Here is a 21,093-nt window from a genome sequence, read left to right as displayed (position 1 = left end):
TTGAACCTCATGTAGACTATTTGTTTTGCTCTTGCAGCAGAAACGGAAATGTTCTGTTGCCCAGGGCACAACCGTACGTTTTCGGGAATTTTAGTCGAGTGACGAAGGCATGACAAATTCAGTTTATGCCACTTTCTCTGCATTTACTTGCCACTGATGTTGTGGTAATATTTACAGAGTTGTGGTGGTTGGGGAATGTTATTTTACATGTTTTTTTTAATTCAATTCTTAGTGGCAACTCCTGAACTCAAAACCACTTAAGTGGCAGAATCTTAAGAGTATCCCCTCCCACAGTGGAATGTATGAAATCCACAGACCCTGTCCTCAGGCGGTGGTGTGGCTTGATGGAGTTTGAGATGAGGGGGATTGAATGGCCCGGGTGACATGGATCCACACCCAGACCCTCGGACCATGTGGCCCTGAGGTGACTAGTAAAAGGATACACACATGCAGGATAACTCTGGGAATTATATTCCCCTTTTTTCAGATAAAGTGGAGTTCACAGTTTTAAAAGGGTCACACTTACTACAGAACTACACATGTCCTTCAAGAAGAACTGTGTCTATTTCTCTGGAGAATCCACATATCAAGCTGTTCACTGCTCTTATAGGTGACTACTTGTTATTCTATTATATCAAATCTGGATCCAGTATTGAATGTGCCAAATATTCTCAAATCCCTTTTTAAAATGTATTCAAACATTGACCTTTAGAATCTTTACAAATGTTATAATAATAATACATTGGATTTATATAGCACACTTTATAAACAACGTCATCTCAAGGTGCTTCACAAAGCTATAAGGAGAAAATAATAAGACAAATACAAAAATAAAAAGATATCTAAAGGAGCATATTGAATAAAATATGGTAATATAAAAAAAAATATATAAAAGGTTAAGAGCATAAAAGGTTTAAAATAAAATAAAGGACAGTCAGTAAAATGCGGTGTGGAACAGGTGGGTTTTCCTAAAAACTGAGAGTGATGCCGAGGTCCGTATGTTCTCTGGAAGCTGATTCCATAGACGTGGACCCAGGGAGGAGAAAGCACGGTTTCCCATGGTGACCAGTTTTGTCCGCGGAACAGCCAGGAGATTGGAGCTGTCTGACCTGAGTGTGCGTGAGGTATGGGAATGTTTTCTGGTTAGCAGTTCCTGTAGGTAGGTGGGGCCAATGTGGTTGATGGCGTTGAAGACCATTATGAGGACTTTGTAGTTGATCCGGTGTGTTACAGGGAGTCAGTGGAGCTAGTGAAGGATGGGGGTGCTCTGATTTGCGTGTTTTTGTGAGCATCCGGGCGGCACAGTTTTGTACATATTGCAGTCTCTGAGTGGTTTTTGCTGGAATGCCTGCAAGCAGAGAATTGCAGTAGTCAATGCGGACGGTGTTGAAGGCATGGACCAGATGAGTCCAGTTTCACACCTAGGCTCGCTACCAGTGGGGAGAGGGGAATGGCGTGGCCATTGATGCTGAATTGACGGATATTGTTTTTTTGTGTTTGATGTGGTGTCAATCAGAATGGCCTCTGATTTGCTGCTGATTTGTGAGCATTTTACCTACTTGGACTCGGATCTCTTCGACTCAATAATACTTTACGATAGGAGTGGAAAGGATTAAAAGAAAATCTGTAGAACATGACATAACGGATGAGAAAATAAGAAGATAAACAAACATAAGGCTGGATGCAAAAATGAAGATGGAGAGAGTCAACTGAGTACATCCTTCATATCATTTGTCAGCACCTCGACCAGGCCTCAACTTGGCCCAGCACCTTTCTGCCTTTTATCTTCACTGATGGAGCCGGCCATTGAAGCAACCTCAACGCCACCCCCTCACCTCCCCAACCTTTCTCTCTGTCTCTTTACCGCGCGCCTGCACAATAGCCTTGCTCGGCAAATTTCCAAGAACAGTGTTTGTCCGATCACCACTGCAGCCCCAACCCCCTTTTTATCAGTGTGTGTTGGTTTGTTTACACAATGTTTCTTCATGCATCCAGGAAAAGGTGTGTCTGGCTTGTTATGGTATCTTATATTAGAGAAATATTTGTATTGAAATGGATATCTGGGAGGACATATGGCGATCGTGCAGGTTTTTGGAAGTAAAAGTCTGCATTGAAAGTATTGGATGATTTGCCAACAAAAGGAAATAAAACACCCAAAGTGCAGTTAGGTAAGCATCCATTCAGTGAACGATGAAAACCCAACAGAAATGAAAGCAGTTCAGCTTATTTTAGGGTTGTTTAGGTCCATTTTGGAGGAATTGAGCTGGTGTGGTATTTTGTTCCTGTTTGGAAATTGAAAAGGGGTTGAATTTTCTACAGATCTGTCTCTTTGACCTGATTCCTATAGCAGCAAGGATCATGGATATTGTAGTATAAGGAGCTATTGGACATACCAAACTGATAAAAGCAAGATATTCCTTAGATTATAGTAATCCAAAATAGATTTCCATGACATAAACATGTGGGCCAACTATCCTATCCTGTGTTTTTGCTTTTGAGGATTACATTAAAAGAACATTTTTAAATTTGGTGCAAAAATACTTCTGCAACCTGAAACACATTCCATCTTGCAACTTGGGGTGTTAAATTATCTGTGGTTGCTTACCCTCATTTGCCCCTTCATCCTCCCCCAACCACACACACACCTCTCCTCAAGTCCTAAGCTTCTTTTCCCAGCCCAGCTGCTCTGCCAGGGTAGCCCCGTCTCATTCCCTTTGTCCATGCCACTGACCTGAGCGCACTGGGAGCGCACCTCTGCGGGGCCTGGCCTGTAGCCGGACGCTTGATGTGGACATTTTTGGAGCATTGGGTCTCCCTCACCCGGGCAACCAGGCCCCTTTGAGCCCTTACCCCTCACTGTTTGTCCAACCAGTCTTTCCTTCTCGGCTCACTCTTCTTCGTTCTTGCCGTGGGACTGGAAAAAAGCTTGAGAGACAGCGTGTTGTTTTGTACTCACTGCTTGGTTGCTGCTGGTGGCCGGCTTCCTATGGTGCACCAAAGCTTCCATTCACTTTCTTTCCCTCTCTTTCTTAGACCTCCTCCAGGGAATGGACCCCTCTTTGATCACATTAGGGGAGAAAGAGAGAGATCAGTGATGCTTTTGACATTCCCACTAGCTTTTGACAGTCCATGAGTTGCTGATCAGTTTTCCCGCCTCCAGCAAGTGGCCCCCTTTTGAAATTCTCCCTTTTTCTTTTTATGTATTTTAGGCCAGCTATTGTGTAGCCTTTTGATTAGAATGTGTGGGTAGAGCTTAGCAGGACTGCTGCTTTATTTCTTATTTCACATTTTCCTATGGATTTTGCTCACCCTTCATTGAAAAAAACAAAACAACAAACGCTTATACCATGTTTTTCTAAATGTAAATTTCTGTGATCATTTAAATGGAAAAACTGTCGCTCTAAAGCCAGGGCATAGCTGAAGCGGTGCGATCTTTTGGCCATTTGAATTGCACAGTTGATGAAACTGTGGAAGTTGAAACGCAGGGTGGGCGTTGATGTTGTAGGCTACTTATTTATTTTTACTACTCTGGAGCCTTTTGATCTGCAAGGTTTAGGCACATTTAAGAATGTTCTGGTATGACCACTTATTAACATTCATTGGAGGCCATGCTTACAAAGAAGCAGAATTTGCCAAAGGCCTAAACAAGCAGGGCCATGGAGTCTTGTTTTATTTTTGCCAAAAATGCCTGGCCACAATTAACCAACCAAAACCATTCTGAATGTCAATTTAGGTCATTTTCTACGCTCACAAAAGCCCCGGACCTGGTGCCCATGAAGCTGAAAAAAGCTGATGTAATGGGTTTAAGAAAATCTCCAAGGGGAGTCAAACCTCACCCTCACACCCCCAACCATCCTTCGCCCCTCCCCTCCCTCTCTGTCCGATATCCCACCTCTTATCCAAGCTTCAAACTAGTCTGAAGCAGTTAACACCTTTGGTTCTCCCCCCCCCCAAAATATGGTCACTTTGATCAACTTAGTATTGAAGGTTTGAAACTCTTTAATAAAGCTTCAGGATAAGTTTGTGATGGTTACCAATAAAACGAGGGAAAAGGTTTATGGTTCCCTGATTTAGTGTTTGGGGTGGGGGAAGGGGAGCAGGAGATGAAGGCAAAAGGACGAGGGAGAAAAAGAAAGAAAGGAGGGAGGGAGGGGGCTAAAGAAAAGAAATCCCAGCCTTGGCACACACACACACAGACTCTCTGTGCAGCGTAAAGCACAAAAGAAACCTGTAACGCCTCCAGATTCCTTCTAGTCGAGTATCAAAGACATGCTTTGCTTTAGAACAAGAGGCTAGTGGGTAAGATAGGACTGAGTGAGCCAGTGAACCCAGCACTGGCTTGGTTGGGTGCTGCGAGTTAATCTCCCCCGAGGATTTTTCCCCCCTTCTTTTTCTTCACCTCCTCCCTCTCTTTGGGGATATCGGTATTACTGTGAAGCTCTGAATAGAGGGACTTGTCTAACCTGATCGCTTGGTCAGAATAAGCGCAGGGAGAGGCTCCCAAAACACATGCAGAGATGGTTGCTGCTTTGAAGTTCAGCGGTGGGATAAACCTGCCCACTGGTCCATCCTGATGCCTTCAACCTTGTGTCTAAGACCTCCCAGACTAAAAAATGGTTATATAATTGCGCTTTTGAATAAATACATTGTATAGGTTGTATCATGAAGCCCAGGGTAATGGCTTCGAGGTGATTGCATAGACTGCTTTACTAATTCAAAGATTAATTAGCAATTCGTAATAATGGAAACATACAAAATTCCTGTCTTTTGACAAGATACAACAGCATGTTTGACCTTTTTTGGTAAAGGAAGTCTCATCAAACATAACTTTGGCTTTTCTGAAATGCAATTTCTTGCAACTTATCGGCAATCAAATATCCCACAAAGACTTGCATACAAAGATCCATGCCAATGAACCAGTTGGCTCTGATGGGACTTTGCAAGTATTGGTATGACAACTTGCATGCCTCTTATCCTTAACACTAGAGCAAAGACAAAAGCAGCTTGGAGGCATCTTCATAGCTGCAGATGTGCCTGTTCCTGCCATCCAAGACTTTCACTTAAGGAAACAAATTAGGAGGCCAATTGTTGACTCCCTTATCTCCAACTAACCACCAATAATTGCATCCCCATCCATGTTTCTCCATCGCATCATTCTTGGAAATGACCATGGCTTTATTTATACACATTCCCACTTCCTCCGGAATATCATTAGCTCCTCGTAGGGCCTTGAGCTCCTGGATCGGGCTTTACTCCTGTTTCCCCCCTCTAGGTTGTCATGAAAGGTGATCATGCATCCATTCACAGAACCAAGAGAGCAAGCAAATGAAAGAGGGGGAAGCAAGAAAAAACCCTTACAAACGCTAGCCAAGAAAAATACTTTTGAAAAGTGTCAAAGGTTGATTCTACATGCAGCAGTTTGTGAGAAGGAAATCAGCCTCACCAGTTATTCTTCTTTGTTTTCTTAAAAGGTTGGTACATTGAAAGAAAAACATGGGGTTAATTTGCTGGTGTTACTGAAAACATTCCACATGTGGTTTGATGGTGCGCTCACTTTTCATCCCTTTCCCCGGAGTTCAGTGTGACCTTATCCATCCGATCCGGAAGTGCTGTAGGTGAGCACTTCCTCCGGTGTATTTGGAGCTGCAGTAAGTGTTTCCTAAAGAAAACAAGTCAGAGGCGGCCCTAATCTGATACCAGCGCTAATGCTGGCTGCCTCTCCACCTCGCCTCCCTCCCTAAACTGTGTGGTGGGGGAGAAAGTGGAGGTAAGGAGAGAGGGCTAGTTGCGCTTACTGTACAAAGTCCAACATCTATGACTCTTTATTTTAAATGTGTGAACATGTGCATATACTGCAAGTCCTGTTCGCATTCACCTACCATCATCATCAAACACATGTCATTGACTAAGGTGTGTGTGTGTGTGTGTGTGTGTGTGTGTGTGTGTGTGTGTGTGTGTGTGTGTGTGTGTGTGTGTGTGTGTGTGTGTGTGTGTGTGTGTGTGTGTGTGTGTCCAATATGAACCTGACCTTTGCAGAAGGCCCGTCTGTCTCTCCTTTGTGGAGAGGCGGGATAACAACACTCATCTCCTGCTGTAACTGTGTGAGAGTCCACAGTCACTCTGATTTCATGTTACCGCTCTCCACTTTGATATGCAATGGACACTGTGTATATTTGGAAAGTGACTTTGGTCATCTGAAGTGTTTGCCATTCCTTTAATCTAATATCTAAAAGCATCGGGGTTTGGGTGGTACAGCTTTTGATTATGGGTCAGCTGCTCGCCCTGGACACGTTTGATCTCCCCGCCTCCACCAACGTTCACACATACTGTGAAGCTGAATACTAAAATGTCCCATGGAGAATGGCCGGATAGAAATATGCTTTTGTTCCAGGTGAAAGGCGGTATTATGATTTGTTGACTTTTAGATGCAATATATCTTGATGGAATGATCATCTTTAAACAAATATAGTATACTGAGATGTATCTTCATATTGATATTGTGGTTCAGATTTCAATTAGAGCTTGAATCTTATTTGAATGTGATGTGTTGCGTGACGATAATCTAATGATCCTTTAAACATTCTAGACTAAAAGGTTAATTGGTTAACTAAGAGAATGATCTGCTGATTCATTGATAATGAGGATAATTGTTGGTGCAGCCCTAATCATTCTTATTAAACAAAACTGTTTTCTATCAGCTTGCATCAGTAAGGAAGTTGCTGACGTGTCCAGCTGAAAAACCGGCTACAGTTTAAGCCTTCGTGGTTGAGACAGGTTAAAGGGAGAGGCTCTGGAGTATCTTCTTCCTATTGCTGCAAACTTTGGATTTGGAAAAGTTTGCCGCCATGTTGTCCACTCCAAAGGGCAGGGTGGGAGCGAGATGAGGGAGGGGAGGAAGGGCAATATGGGCCCATGCTCTAATCCCATTCCAGCGGGCCGAGAAGCAGCAGCTTGCGCGGCATTCCACAACTCCGGGGGCTTTTTGGGCGGTGAGGGAGGGTGGGCAGCATTCCTCTATGGCCAGAGCCATCAAAGACGCCGCGCAACATCAAAGGCCACTCAGAGCCTAGGTGTTGATGACTGCAATCCTCCCCTCGGTCCACTTTTAGCAACCTCAACCCCTCAGCCCTCTAACACACGCACACACAGAGCGGGCTGACTGCGCCAGGTATGTGCGCCCTCCAGCCTCCCTCCCTCCTCGCCAAGCTCAACAGCCGCTCTGCAGCAGCATTAATCATAGCTCATTAAGTAGTGACTTTTGTTTTATGGTGAGGGTTGAAGAGGGGCAGGACGGGCCGGAGCAAGGGGATGCTGCTGATATTCGGGGCGTTGCTTGCGGTGTACATAATCTAGCTGCACAAACACTGAATGAGGTGTCAAACGACGGCAGGAAGTTATTGTTGGATGAATTGTGTTAAGTTGGAAAAGAGTCATTTAATCGATTAGTCCATGGAGAGAAAAGAACAACTGTTTTGAAAGGTGATCATTGTCAAAGACGGTTTTTAAGTCATTTCTTAAGCACACACATTTACAGTTTTAGCCTTTTTATTTATGAAGATTTATTCATTTTCTCAATTTATAAAGGCATTGCCTAACTTGCATTTGTCATCAAAATAAGTTCTGGGTTAGGGTTAGGGTTCACATGGATGACAGTTTTCCGTTTCATTTTGTGATACCTCGTGATCGCTTTTTATAGACAATGAAGTTGTCTATTTCTAAATGTAATCATGTGTTTGGCTTTGGGAGAAATGTGTATTTGCTACTCTGCAGTTGTGTGCAGTATTACTATTGTTCATTAATCACCCTGTTCTCTTAGATTGGTACATTGTTAGTCATGATAATGAATTCACTTTGGCACCTTGATGCTGAACATTAATTTATGCGTTTGTTCACCTACTTTTATAATTGTCCTCATAAGGACAGCAGCCTTTTGCACTCGGAGACAATATGTTTGCTTGCATTTGTGACTTTATCTTTTCACATATGCTCTGATCTCTTCATTGGCAGTTGTTTCCACTCCCCTTCTTCTCTTTCCAAAATGGTGGCATCCAGCCCAATGTTGACCCCTGAACTTTGTCGGCCTGTCCTTTGTTCGTGTCACTCTGCGTTTTTAAAGACTGAAGAGCTGAAAGTGACACCAGGGAGACTTTTGAGCACACACACACACACACACACACACACACACACACACACACACACACACACACACACACACACACACACACCATTGACGGTTTCAGGATGCACTCTTGGAGAGTTAATATAGTCACAAGCTAGGCATCCTGCTCAGTGTTAAAGCTGTCAACCCCAGAGCCGTGTGCTACATATCAGGACATTTACATGATATAAGGTGTCCTCTGCCTGCGTCCCCTGCTCACACTGAAACCAACACCTGTTTGCTTTTCCTGTTGCTATGAGGATGGAGGTGATTTTCGGGGAAGGTTAAGAGATAGTGAGGCGCATTACAAAGCTTTCTTAAGACAACTATTTCACTACTCGTACCCGTGTCTCAACCACTTTTTAAGTTAAATTGCTAGAAGTGTAGAAGGATTTTTTGTTCTCATCACACAATATATATCAGCATTGCCACCTTTCTCAGATTTACTTCCCAATATTGTTTTTTTTTCATTACCTGCCACCTTTATGTTGGCCAAACTAAAAAGATAGACTAGGCTAGCTTGGCTAATTGTTCCTTTAGTCCCAGTGGTGAAGACAAAGGGGAGGAAGTCTTCATTATTCGAGAGGAGAAGCAGAGGGATCCCTTTACGGCTCTAATGTTACAGGAGGTGGAGTGTCGGCCCCACCTGTAGGGCCCTCCCAGCTGCTCCACTGTAACTGGATCCCGCTCCCTCTCTACTCAAGGCTACCAGCCCGCTTTGAAGTTATTTCTAGTGCTGGGAAAGAGGGGTAGAGAGCGACTGAGAGGGGCAAAGACTGGGAGAGCAGTAGGGGAGGTGTGTGTGTATGTAGTGTGTCAGTGCATGCATCTTGTGAGTCTATTTGTGCATGCTATACATAGAAAGATGCAATTCAAAACTACAGCTTCTTTCTTGTTTTTATTTCACCCCTGTTCAAGCTGACATTGAACTTCTGTGCCAGGATAAGACAAATCCTGCAACATGCTTAGTTTTGTTGAAAGATGTTTGACAATTTGTGATATATAGTAAATACATCAACATCACAATAAGCCTTGATAACAGACTACCAAATAACTTGAGTGACAGTTTGTCGGGGCTAACAATCTATATAAATTGGAGAGCATTGCAGATGAACAGCCACATTTCAAAAGAGTAAGAGTTCCCTGTAGAAATAACAAAATAATTAAACGTTGGTATAAAGTCACAAGTAATCAGGATATGATGTAGAGGTGTAGTGCAGTAACAGGATGCGCAAATCCCAAATGTAATGTTTGTGTAATAGTTTTGCTTTAGGTTGCCTTATAACTTGCTTGTATTCTAAAGAAACATGCAAAAAGAAAAACCTTACAAGAAGAGACTGATCGTGGCTGTTACTTATTTTCTACCAAAACGTTACAGGGCCAATTTGGAGGCAGTGCCCGATTGCTCTTGGCCCCGAAAACTGGTTCTCATTTGGATCCAAAAAACTGCTATGCAAGAACCAGTTACGAGGGTTGTAAGACTGACCCGTCTGCATCCAAGGACACTCACTGTAAAACATCATGGTGAGGTCTGAGTGCCAATAAACACAAATAATCTCTTGGTCCTCAACCTCAAACAAAATTAGTTGCTAGACAAAGAGCAACCCGCCATCTCTGGCTGCTTCTTTAAGAGTTTATTCAAGTCATATTTTGGGAGAATACTCGGTGCCAAACTGATTTCCCTATCCTCCTGATCCTAAACTGTCACTCAAGTTATTTGGTAGTCTGTTATCAAGGCTTATTGTGATGTTGATGTATTTACTATATATCACAAATTGTCAAACATCTTTCAACAAAACTAAGCCCTTCACGGCTCAGACGGTTTGTCTGTGGGCTGGTGGAGAAGGTGTGATAATGAAAAAGAGTTGAGGTGGAGGGATGAAAGCTAGAAACGGCATTCCTCATGAACAGATGGTGACAAGTCTTTGGAAAAATGTGACCTTCGACTAAGGACGGTCAATCAATTCTGACTTTCCACAAAATATGTACTTAGGCCTGTCGCGATAATCGATAAATTGACTTATCGTACGATAAATAAAAATGGACTCAATAACTTTTCTGAGCTCGATAAATTGCCGTTTACAAAAAGATGTGACCAGCATTTTAGCCTGGAGCGCTGTGGCTGCCAGGCGCGCTGTGAGGGGCGGAGCTTACACACAGCCAGGTCAGGACACTCCGCGTGCACGTGCAGCAGCGTAGCAGCCAAATTAATAATATAGCGACAAGCGGTAGACAACGTGTGACTTTACTCGCGGGGAATTATAAGTGAAATATGGAATTGGTTACAAAACCTAACTACACATCTCGATTCTCCGGTGTGGCAGTATTTTGGATTCAAACAAAATCAACGAGGCGAACCTACGGACTTGAATGAGCCGGGCGGTGTGTCGCATTGGTTTAAAATGGTAGCGACAAAAGCAGGCAATACCACGCATTTTAAACCACCTAAAACACAACCACCCCATTCCGTTTTCCCAGCTGGGAGCAAACACGGCAGCTGGAGATGGAGAGCCCCCGCCCGACAATACAAACATGTTGGTGTTCCTTGCTCGAAAACTTAGAAAAACAGATTTGGATATGGCCTGTTGAGGCATCTGGGTCTTTGACAGTGGACTATACACTTGACTGTTGTTTTAAGGAGTTTTTTTTTGCTTGTGAGATAATGTGTGCTGATATGAGATTGAGAGCTCTGTTTTCCAGCCTGAGTCTATTTAATTTATTGTTTTGGTTGTGTGTGATTTAATTAATGTATTATAATTTAATTAATTTGTTTTATTTATTATATATAATTTATGTATTTTAATATTATTTCACATTTCATTTGCAATGTTGAATGTTCAATAAAAAGTTATGTTTGAAAGGATGTACTTGAATTATTATTATATATTATCATTATGTCTAAAATGGTCTTAAAACGGTGCCGACAATATTATCGTTTATCGCAATAATTTCCAGAAAAATTTATCGTCCAACACAATTAATTATCGTGACAGGCCTATTATGTACTTGCAAGGTATTATCCAAATCTCTTGTTTTTGTATCAGTGTATACCTTTTAATTTTCTTTGTGGAACTATGCTTGCAAAGTATCAGGTTTGTAAATTAAATATGGCTGTCTGAGTGAAAGTACCTTTCTTGAACATAGCCGGCCACCACTAACACATGTAGTTCTGAAATGACTTAAAAGACTCCTAGATCTGCAGAAAATGAATCAACAATTATTTAATAGATCAACTGTTTCAAGGACTTCTTAAAACTAAAACAGCTCACCAAGCTTTGCTGGTTCTACCTTCATAAAAGTGAGTCTTTCTTTCACTTCCAATTGAAAACCTAAAATAATTATTTGTTGGAGCAGATTCAGGTACAATAATTACCTATCTAATGACTTAACTTCAGGATTAGTCCCTAATATCTCATTTCAACCAGTGAAAGACACTGCAAATTGTTCCTTTCCTATTCAAGATTATACTAGGTTATAACTTTGACTGTACTTTTGTCAGTTATAGTCATGTTATCAGCATTTATTTCCTTGAATGGTAACAGAAGAGGTTCAAGCACTTACAATAAGCTGTTAACTGTATTCACTTCTGTAGTCACCACTAGTTAAAGGTGGGGTAGGTAAGTTTGAGCAACCGGCTCGAGATACACTTTTTGTTATATTCCATGGAATGCTCTTAACATCCCGATAGCAATGAATATCTTAAGTGCTTTGACAAAAAATCCATAAACGAATGTCATCTGTGGAAGCCGTAGTACTGTAAAAAGCACGACCAATCATTTTAACCGGCCCGGCTAAAATAACTGGATGGCCTACCTGCCTGTCAGCCTTCCATCTGTGCACAAACTTATCTCGTGCCCTCATTGGTCATGTGCGCGTTCGTGTGTGTTGGAGGAGGGGCTCTGTAAGGAAGTGGCAGATTTTTTCCGGCTGTGTATTTTCAAATTCTAGCGCACTCGAGCTGGTTTCTCCAAAATTACCTACCCCACCTTTGATATACTGTACCAACATACTGATTCTTTGACATTTATTTTAATGGACGCCTTATATAAGGAGTATTATTTAATATGTTTTCATATTTACGCTGAGAAATAGTGAGAATGAAAGCAGGTGTGCTATTATATTAGCTGAATCAATATAACATAAACTTGGTCAGTTGTGTGGCCTACCAAAAAAGTGTGACTCTCTGAATCATTGTCCCAGCTTCAGGGGGTGTTCACAAGAATTTTCCCAGTCGGGGACTATTTTTTCTGATTATATCAACAGCACATGAATGTAGCACAATTGCCCTTTTCCGCAATGGTGATGTGTGTGGTATGAGGCTCTGAAAAACACCACAAGTCACATGGGAGACTTGGTCTGTGGCCTATGATCAGACATACCCACACAGCCATCCCCTTCCCCAAAGCCCTCAACACAACCGCCCGCCACCTCCATTGGCAAGACTTGTGTGCTTTTTCCAAGAAATTGACTATACTTCCCCTCCATAGACAGAGAGTCCAGTGCTCGGGAGGGGAGAGTGCGGTGGAGGCGGGTGGCGGGAGGGGCGATGAGGAGGTCGGAGGGGTCGGCTGAATTAAAGGGACCAGGGAGGTGGGCGGGATGCTTCTTTACTGGGGTGAATGAGTTCACGGTGAGTGGACGGTCAGTAGTGAGAAGCCACTGAATTACCCCTCGGTCACCCAGGATGTGTTTCAGGCTACATGCATGAAAAGTTATGTCTTTTTATTCCACACGCCTGTGCTCAAACAGTGAGATACGTAAACACATGCACAGCACAGGGGAAGCAGGTGGGTGAGAGGACTGGACGTGTGCCCAGGTTTTTCTTCTGCTAGATTTTGTGTGCTTGTGAAATGGGTGCCAGCTCTTCTTCCAAAATGCATAAAAGAAACCTATGAACAACAGATCTGTCCGTTTAATCATTTAGCCAGCTTCACAAAGAACATCTTGTAAAAATGGTCTCTGGCTGGCAGACACTGCAGACAACAAGGCAGCTTTGATTGTTACCACAGAAACTCATCCTCCGTGTGACCTAAATGCCATTGGTAGATGCGTTGGAGCCTCAGTTCTGGATTTCTAAAAAGAGTGCAGATTTCAAGGACATGCATGCAAGGATCTATATCCGCACCCTGTATAGATTGGTTTTGCTCACTCGCTTCTCCAATCCGCCTTCTTGCCTTTTGATGTTTTTAGCTCCTGGCGTGTAGTAGCAAAGGTGCCTTGTTGTAAAGCACAGCACATAGCTCCATGTTTCAGCAAGATTTCCTACCCTGAGAGCATCATTTTGTTTCAAGTTCACAAGACTTTCCTGCCCATTGGTGTTAAAATCAAGAGAGGAGGGAAATCATTATTATATATTCTGCTTTGTCACAAGAAAACTTCTTCTCTTTTTAGCCTTGAGGATTTTCAATGTGCTAATACAGATGTTTGGAGAAGTTGTAAAGATTTCAAAGGTGTTCTGAAGAATTTTAAATAAACAAACTTGCTGATATTTGTTTTTTATGTCAACCAGTAATACTTTTCATGTTGACTTAATAGTGCAAGTGCAAAGTGATTTTTTTATATAAAATTAAATACACAGCTGTGCAGAATAAAAAGACATGCCTTTTCATGCAAGTGTAATATGGCATAGTGAGGGCAGGGGAGGGTGACTGTTTTGGAAGTTTTGGGATGGGGAGGGGGGGTAGCGGGAGTCTGTAACCAGGGCCACCAATAATTTAGAGTGTGTGAGAGAGGAAAAAGGGGAGGGGGGGGGCGGCAGAAGAAGTGGTTGTTGTATGATCAAAGGCTCAGCGAATTGTGTCACAGACAGACGGAGAAGAATGGCGTTGGATGGTGTGACTTGCATTTTGATTTCCTTTGAGAGCTTGCTGGGGGCAGTGGGGGGGTTGGGGGTGGTGGAAGGTTTTTAGAAGTAAGGCCCTGTTTTGATCCCATTACCAACTGTTATCAGGTCACTTGTTCGTAGAGACAACCATAAAAAAAAGGACTGGGAAAGAAGGTTTTGTGATTCATGGATTTTCTTTCAGTTAAACCAAAATGTCTTTTCACAGTTTTATCTACTATGTCAAGTGTTTTTCAAAGTTACCATGTGCGGTGACCTTTTGTACTTGTATGAAGGTGCATAAGAAACAAAATATTAAAGCCATGTAAAGCTGACGTATGACAATAGAGGAGGTAAACGTATTATAAACTAAACTCTGAAATTGCACTGAAACAGAGGATGCCCCTTGATGGATTTCATATTATAACAACTTAGAAGATTGTTTGACAAAGCATCCAATGTGAGCAAAAACAACTCTACAGGTGGTGTTGCAGAAAGATGGTGGGGGTGTGCAGGAGGAGTGGTCAACGTAAGTGACAGGTGGAGTTCAACCCCTGCCAGGATTTCATTGAGAGCGTGGACTCTGTAACGGGATATTCATGTGAAAGGCTGCCTCCCCCACGGGCACGGCTGGGAGGGCAGAACAAGAGCCGCCCCCTTGTGGCACTTTAGGGGCGCCGGATGCCCTTCGCCCAGAACCCTGGGTACGGAGAAGCGGAGCTAAGTGGAGCAACGTTGTGTTTCCAGTGGGTTGAGCTTGTGTGATTTGGGGCCTTGTAGGGAAAGCTAGCAGTTGGAACACAAGAGGGGACAGTCTCTGTCATTTTCCTGTGTGTATGTGTGTATATGTGTGTGAAGGCAAGTTTGGGTATGTGCTCGTTACTCTTTTGTGCACGGCCAGTGGCTGTGTGACCCATTTCACCAGATCATCGTCTCTTTTCCAAACCAAGGTCCTTTTCCTTTTACTCTCCATCACCACATCCATCAGCGCCTACATCAAGATCTGACAAAAAAGAAAAATCCCTGCTGTAGATATAATGGCGCAATGGCCAGCCTCTAAAATAACAACACGGTCCACAACAACAACACTGCCCCATTTGGAGTGCAAGAGCCCCCGCACAATGGCCCAGTGTTCAGGACCTAGGGGTGCAGGCGGGGCTCCCTGCTGCCATCCAGGCTGTTAGACAATCATGACATAGAGGTCATAATCACACATCAAATGGCACTCCACTTCATCCACCTGCTGTAGATTGAAGTAGACACAGATCTTTTAAGTTCCCCTCCTACTCTGACTCTATCTGCTTCCTGTACAACAGCTTGCTCATCGCATATCTATGAAATTAAAAAATGTAACCTCAGTTGACTTGGATGTGCAGTATGCATCGGAGAATTGTTAGTGTGTGTGTGGGAGGCGCAGGTCTGGATACGCATGACTGGAAACCACACTAGGTTATGCTCTTTTATCTTTGTCTTCCTCTTCAATCTTGGCACTCACCAAAGGCAGAGACGGAGCGTGTGCTCTGAAATTATCATACCATATGTGTTTGTAATGTATACCTGTACTGCCACGCTGCTCCTGCCAGCCCTTGGCTAGTATCTCTCTTCCAGACCTCCATCCAGAGAGCTTTTCCCTTACCTAAGTTGGCAAGAGAAAAAGGAACAAAATGCACACTAATCTCATGAAATCTAGCCAATGGGTTGTGAGTGAAAAATGGAGCCAAATCTTTTATGTTTATCACCCAAGGATGGGTTAGGGTTAGCATAGGGTTACGATGGGTCAAGCATGTAGGATGATTCTTTTATAAAGGTACATTTAGAAATAAAAGGGAGTACACTGTGGAGCTCTTTTTCGGCACACGTTATCCACATTCCTTCCCCATAGTTCACCTGATTTGCATTTGACCCCCTTACTCTTAGTTTAGTCCTACCAAAAACCCCTTCAGGTCAGGGGCTTGACCCCTCTGCCTTGTGGCACTGAAGTGAGGAGTCGCCTTCTGAATATCTCTTCAATTGACCTGCTGCACGACTAACCTGCTCCCAACGTGATTAAGTGGGGTTCAAAGGTCACGGGTCACCAGAGGGAGAGGGGTATCTTGGGTCATCAGCAATGGGGGGTGGAGTGTCCAAGGGCTCAGCGCCACAGTGCTGGCTGATTGGGGTGTGGTGGTCATTGTTAATAGGATAAGTGGCCTACAGGTCAGTTAAACCCAGTTCTAATGGTAATACAGGAACTTGTCTTTGCACTGTTTCCAGGGTGGGGAATGGATGCAGGATTTTGGGAGTTTACTACAGATTTGATCTAATCTTGTTTGATCAGATTGTACATTTCTCCTAGTCAATGTTTGACAGGTGCAGTTCATGACTTTTTGCTATCATTTCGTGTTTGTTTTTCTGTTTGTATGTTTCACGTTTTTTTATTGCATTTCCCAGTTGAAGTGATGGCCTTGTAGGATTGTGTGCGTTGAGGATTAGATAGTCCGGTGCCTTGCTCAAGGGCACCAAGGCAGGGCAGGAGGTGAACTGGGACCTCTCCAAGTAGCACTCCACACTCCATATTTAGGTCTGGTCAGGGACTTGAACCGGCCCCTACTGACTGAGCCACTGCCGGATATTACAAGAATGTATCTAGTAATTGTGCATGTGTGCTAAATCACAATTGAAATGGCAGCACCATTAATCATTTGAGAATAAACTTAACGTACCTTTCCTTGAGTAGAAACACTGTGAAATTGGGCGCCGTCAGCAGATCCATGAAAGCACATAAATCCCGGTTTTGCTTATCTGCTGCTATTCTTTGAAAGGTTTTGGTGGAACGCTGTACTGTATGTTTAGATCCTGCAAGATGTTGCCGCACACAACGAATACTTCAGATGTCTAATGCTCTTAAGCTCTTAGTTTTCATTATAGAAAATAGGTGACAAGTGGATTATAAATTGTTGCACTGCCTCAAACAAGGGGGAACACATCTATAATCTGCTGATGCCAGGACCCTCTGACTTGATGCATCGTGTGAGGAAGCTTTTCAAGTTCTCTTTACACCCTGCACATGCTACTTTTTTGTTTCTCTGCATTAAGTATCCCGAGACACAAAATGCTCTGTTTCAATGTGACTTATGTGACATGTCTTTTTAAAACCTTTAGCCAGTTTTTGCATCCACTGTACTGTTTTGATATGAATACTTATCTTCAACTTCTTTCTTCTTTCAGATGCATCCTTTGGGACTATGTAATAATAATGATGAGGAGGACCTATATGAGTATGGCTGGGTCGGAGTGGTGAAGCTGGAGCAACCAGAGCTGGACCCCAGTTGTCTCACCGTACTGGGAAAGGTAAAGAACTGGTTTTATTTGCCATCTATTTTCATGAAGTAATTTTCCACTAAAAGTACAGTGGAACAATCTTCTCACAACAGGACAGGCACCGCACTCTAAAGCACACATTGCATACACATGAACAAGTATACAATTTACATGCAGCATGATGGATATGGTGGCACTGTAGGTGTTGGGTCATGCAATGCAATGAAAACACATACACTGAACAAAAACATAAACGCAACACTTTAGTTTTTGCTCCCATTTTTCATGAGATGAACTCAAAGATCTAAAACATTTTGTAGGGGGTCTGGGGGGGGTCCGAAAACCAGTCAGTAACTGGTGTGAGGGTTAGGATTAGGGCCCATGGTGGTGGTGGGGTTATGGTATGGGCAGGCGTATGTTATGAACGATGAACACAGGCCACTCGATTCACAACATTACCCTAACCCTAACCGTAATCCTAACCCTCACACCAGATACTGACTGGTTTTCGGACCCCCCCAATAAAGCAAAAATGCATGTTTCAGAGTGGCCTTTTCTTGTGGCCAGCCTAAGGCACACCTGTGCAATAATCATGCTGTCTAATCAGCATCTTGATATGATATGATATATATTTGTGTATATAGAAAATGTTTTAGATCTTTGAGTTCATCTCATGAAAAATGGGAGCAAAAACAAAAGTGTTGCGTTTCTATTTTTGTTCAGTATATGTGTTAAAGATACTGCAGTTAGTCATTTTGACACTTTAATGTGATGAATTGCTTAAGTATAGACCATATTTATGGTATTAATGCTGTGATTTAAGATTTTTTATTCATAGAAAATGTTTATTCATAGAAAATGTAAAGGTGTCTCATAATTGGAGTATACATTCAATGTATAGCCAATTTGCACATGAGTACTCAGAAATACAAATAATTGGTTTACTATTCGCCTGTAAACACAATCTTTTAAAGTAAGGACCAATATACATTCAGGTGTATTGAATGTTTGGCCACACGATCACCTTACAGGAATCTTGGTGACTTGTGTATAAAGGGGAGGATGATTTAGTTTTATTTTGTGTCTGTCTTTCAATTGCTGGGAAATGAGGGTGGAAGTGAATCCCTCCCTTGTCTCTCGCTGCCCCCCTGTCCCCATCCTCCCTCCCTTTTCCAGTTCTCCCAGACCCCTCTGGAGTCTGAGTGGTATTTTATCATGCTTTAATTAAGTGTTCCTCTTAATGGAATGTACCAATATCCCCAAGAGGATGAGGGGGGGTTGGCTATAGTCTCATTTATCTTGTGCATGCCCAGTGACAGAAAGAGAGCAGCCATTCATAATAACGGCCCTTGTGCCGTATAGACATGCTAATGGTGTACTTTCCTTGGGGATGGTTGCTGCTACCTAGCTGATGCATACTTATGCCGAGTCCTGAAAACATACCTAATGCTCAGCACTCGAGCTCCGCTTCAACTGTAGCTAAGAATTCCTCATTGTCATGGGTGGCTTAACTCACAAGTATGTTCTTCAATGAGGGGATGCATCAATGTTTAAGGAGCAGTTTACAGTTCCAGAGAGAAACCAAGGGAACTATAACTGGTTAAACGTATACTTTACTGCTTACCTCTACTATTGTCATGGGAACAATATGCCTGGAGGTTAGGACCAACATGGCTTCAGTCCGATTTTTCTTGGTAATATTTTTAAAGAAGAACTCCACCGCAAACTTTGTTTATAGGTCTTTGGGGAGTTCTAATGGATATTTAGAAAAAAAACAATATTAAGCCTTTGTTGCTCGAGAGGCAGATATGATTTGTGCAAAGTCGCATAAAGTACTTTTGGAATTGTGGGTATTCAAGGCACCAGGAAGAAGAACGCCAGTCGCATAGCTTGCAGATGAGTTGGATCTTTTGATATGTGATCGGTTCAGATTCACGAGGCTTGGGAATCGAGAATGTTTCCAAAATGCCCAATCCTTTGAACTCGGATGCCTCTCTGGTTATCAAGTTCTCTTATTGATGACGGTGTTTTTCTGACATGCATCATGATGGGAACTCTGCATCAACTCTGATTGAAACTTGCAACAGAAAATGATCATGGCAGAGAGGAAGAAAGTTTTAAAGCATATTCACAACCGTGCAACTTGTAATATCTGTTCAATTATTATCATTTATTTTCATGTATAAATGATATTAGGCAGACATTCTAAACTGGCTTACTTTCTTTCCACACAGAATATTGATCATGAATCGATAAGGTAAAGAATTGGACAGATAAGCAGAATCGATGATGGCATTGGTATCGATACAATCTAAATTCTTATCACTACTTGGCATGTGCCTTAGCCAACAGACCCACGAGGACACCCAGATACCAGAAACCCACACCATCGGCTAGTTGGAAACAGTCAAAGGGCAGCGCTAATGAGCTGGCCATTTTCATACTTTCTGGGTTTGATGTTTTGCTAAAGGACTCTGTAGTGAGGATATCAGGAACCTTGACCCTTTGGCCTTCAGCCAACCTCCATAACCTCTATACCACTCTGTTTCCTCCGTTTATTCAGCCAGAACTTTAATTAGAGGAGGGGAATCCCATTGTTGCATCTTGACAGACCCTCGCCCTGGGGCCCAAACACAGCTGGGTGCTTTGCGTTGGCACCATTGCTTTTGCCAGGCCAGACAGTGCAGTGTTTACCCCCTGCCAGTCTGCATACTCTGCCCAGCCAGCCAAGCCACCATGCCCAGCCCATGTCCGGATACTATGCCCACTCTTACACACTCACCCGCCTGGTCTGGCCTCATGCTCGGAAGCCCACGCCCCCCTCCCGCCCTACCCAACTGGCCCCAGACTGAACCCAAGGTCCCACTCCACTTTGCTGCCACTTTGCCACTAACAGTGTCGGGGTCTTGTCTGGTCAATTTCGATTCCATTCAATTACAGGATCCTATTGAACGGACAACATGGAATTGTAGAAGAGTAAAATGTTGTTTATGCCAATTCATGTCTAAATATAAATTGTCTGGGAACACAAGGCACCCAGCTGTGCCTCAGAGCTGGTCAACATGTAGCAACGGGCATTCCCTTCTCTCTTATAACCAGTTTTAATAAGTGACAAGAGCCGCATTCACACCGCGGGACTTTCCCTGGTACTTTGGTTCTTTAGTTCCGTTAGTACCAATAATGTCGCGTTCACACCGCCGGGACTACTCAGTGCCGGGAACTCTTTTGGCCATTTTCAGTCCCTGCTAGAGAGGTGGTACGAACCTGGTGATAAAAGAGTGGCAATTTCTATTCTATTTCTATTGGCTGGGCGAATTGCAAACCACGCCCCGTTAGACTCTGAATTTTTTTTTTGTTAGGCAGCCATTTTTTTCCTCGCTACAAAACCACATCCACACCTGAGCGAGTAGTTTTTTNGGAAAGCCATAGGAAAGGCTTAAGGAAAGGGATATAGGAAACCTGTTCGTTGTACTTTTGTTATTGGAATAAATTGCACAAATGGAGAATCTTGTCTGGACCTGGATCATTGCCCTGCGTAAGATCCGCTAACTAGTGCCTCAGCGGCTGTATTATTTTAAGTTAATTATCGGTTTTATTTCTATATGATTTTGGCCGCTACACTGGTGATAAAAGAGTGCCTATTTCTATTCTATTTCTATTGGCTGGGCGAATTGCAAACCACGCCCCGTTAGACTCTGAATTTTTTTTTTGTTAGGCAGCCATTTTTTTCCTCGCTACAAAACCACATCCACACCTGAGCGAGTAGTTGAGCACAAAGACAACAAGCTCAGTGAACTCCATCATGTCTGAGGTC

At 43.0% G+C, this 21,093-nt stretch overlaps 1 protein-coding gene across 2 annotated transcripts in view; it reads left to right on the top strand.

The window, feature by feature from the left end:
* znrf3 (zinc and ring finger 3) overlaps positions 1-21,093 on the top strand; it is a 74,012-nt gene that overhangs the window by 18,243 nt on the left and 34,676 nt on the right. For both annotated transcript variants that reach the window (XM_010787365.1, XM_010787364.1), the window contains exon 2: positions 17,187-17,309. In XM_010787365.1, coding sequence (XP_010785667.1) covers positions 17,187-17,309 — 123 coding nt within the window. The remainder of the gene's footprint in view (positions 1-17,186; positions 17,310-21,093) is intronic.

The sequence above is a fragment of the Notothenia coriiceps genome, unplaced genomic scaffold (assembly GCF_000735185.1).
Source record: "Notothenia coriiceps isolate Sejong01 unplaced genomic scaffold, NC01 NC01_scaffold00030269, whole genome shotgun sequence".
In the NCBI taxonomy this organism is placed as follows: Eukaryota; Metazoa; Chordata; class Actinopteri; order Perciformes; family Nototheniidae; genus Notothenia; species Notothenia coriiceps.
Note: the sequence above shows the minus strand (reverse complement) of the source record. Positions and strands in the feature narration are given on the sequence as shown.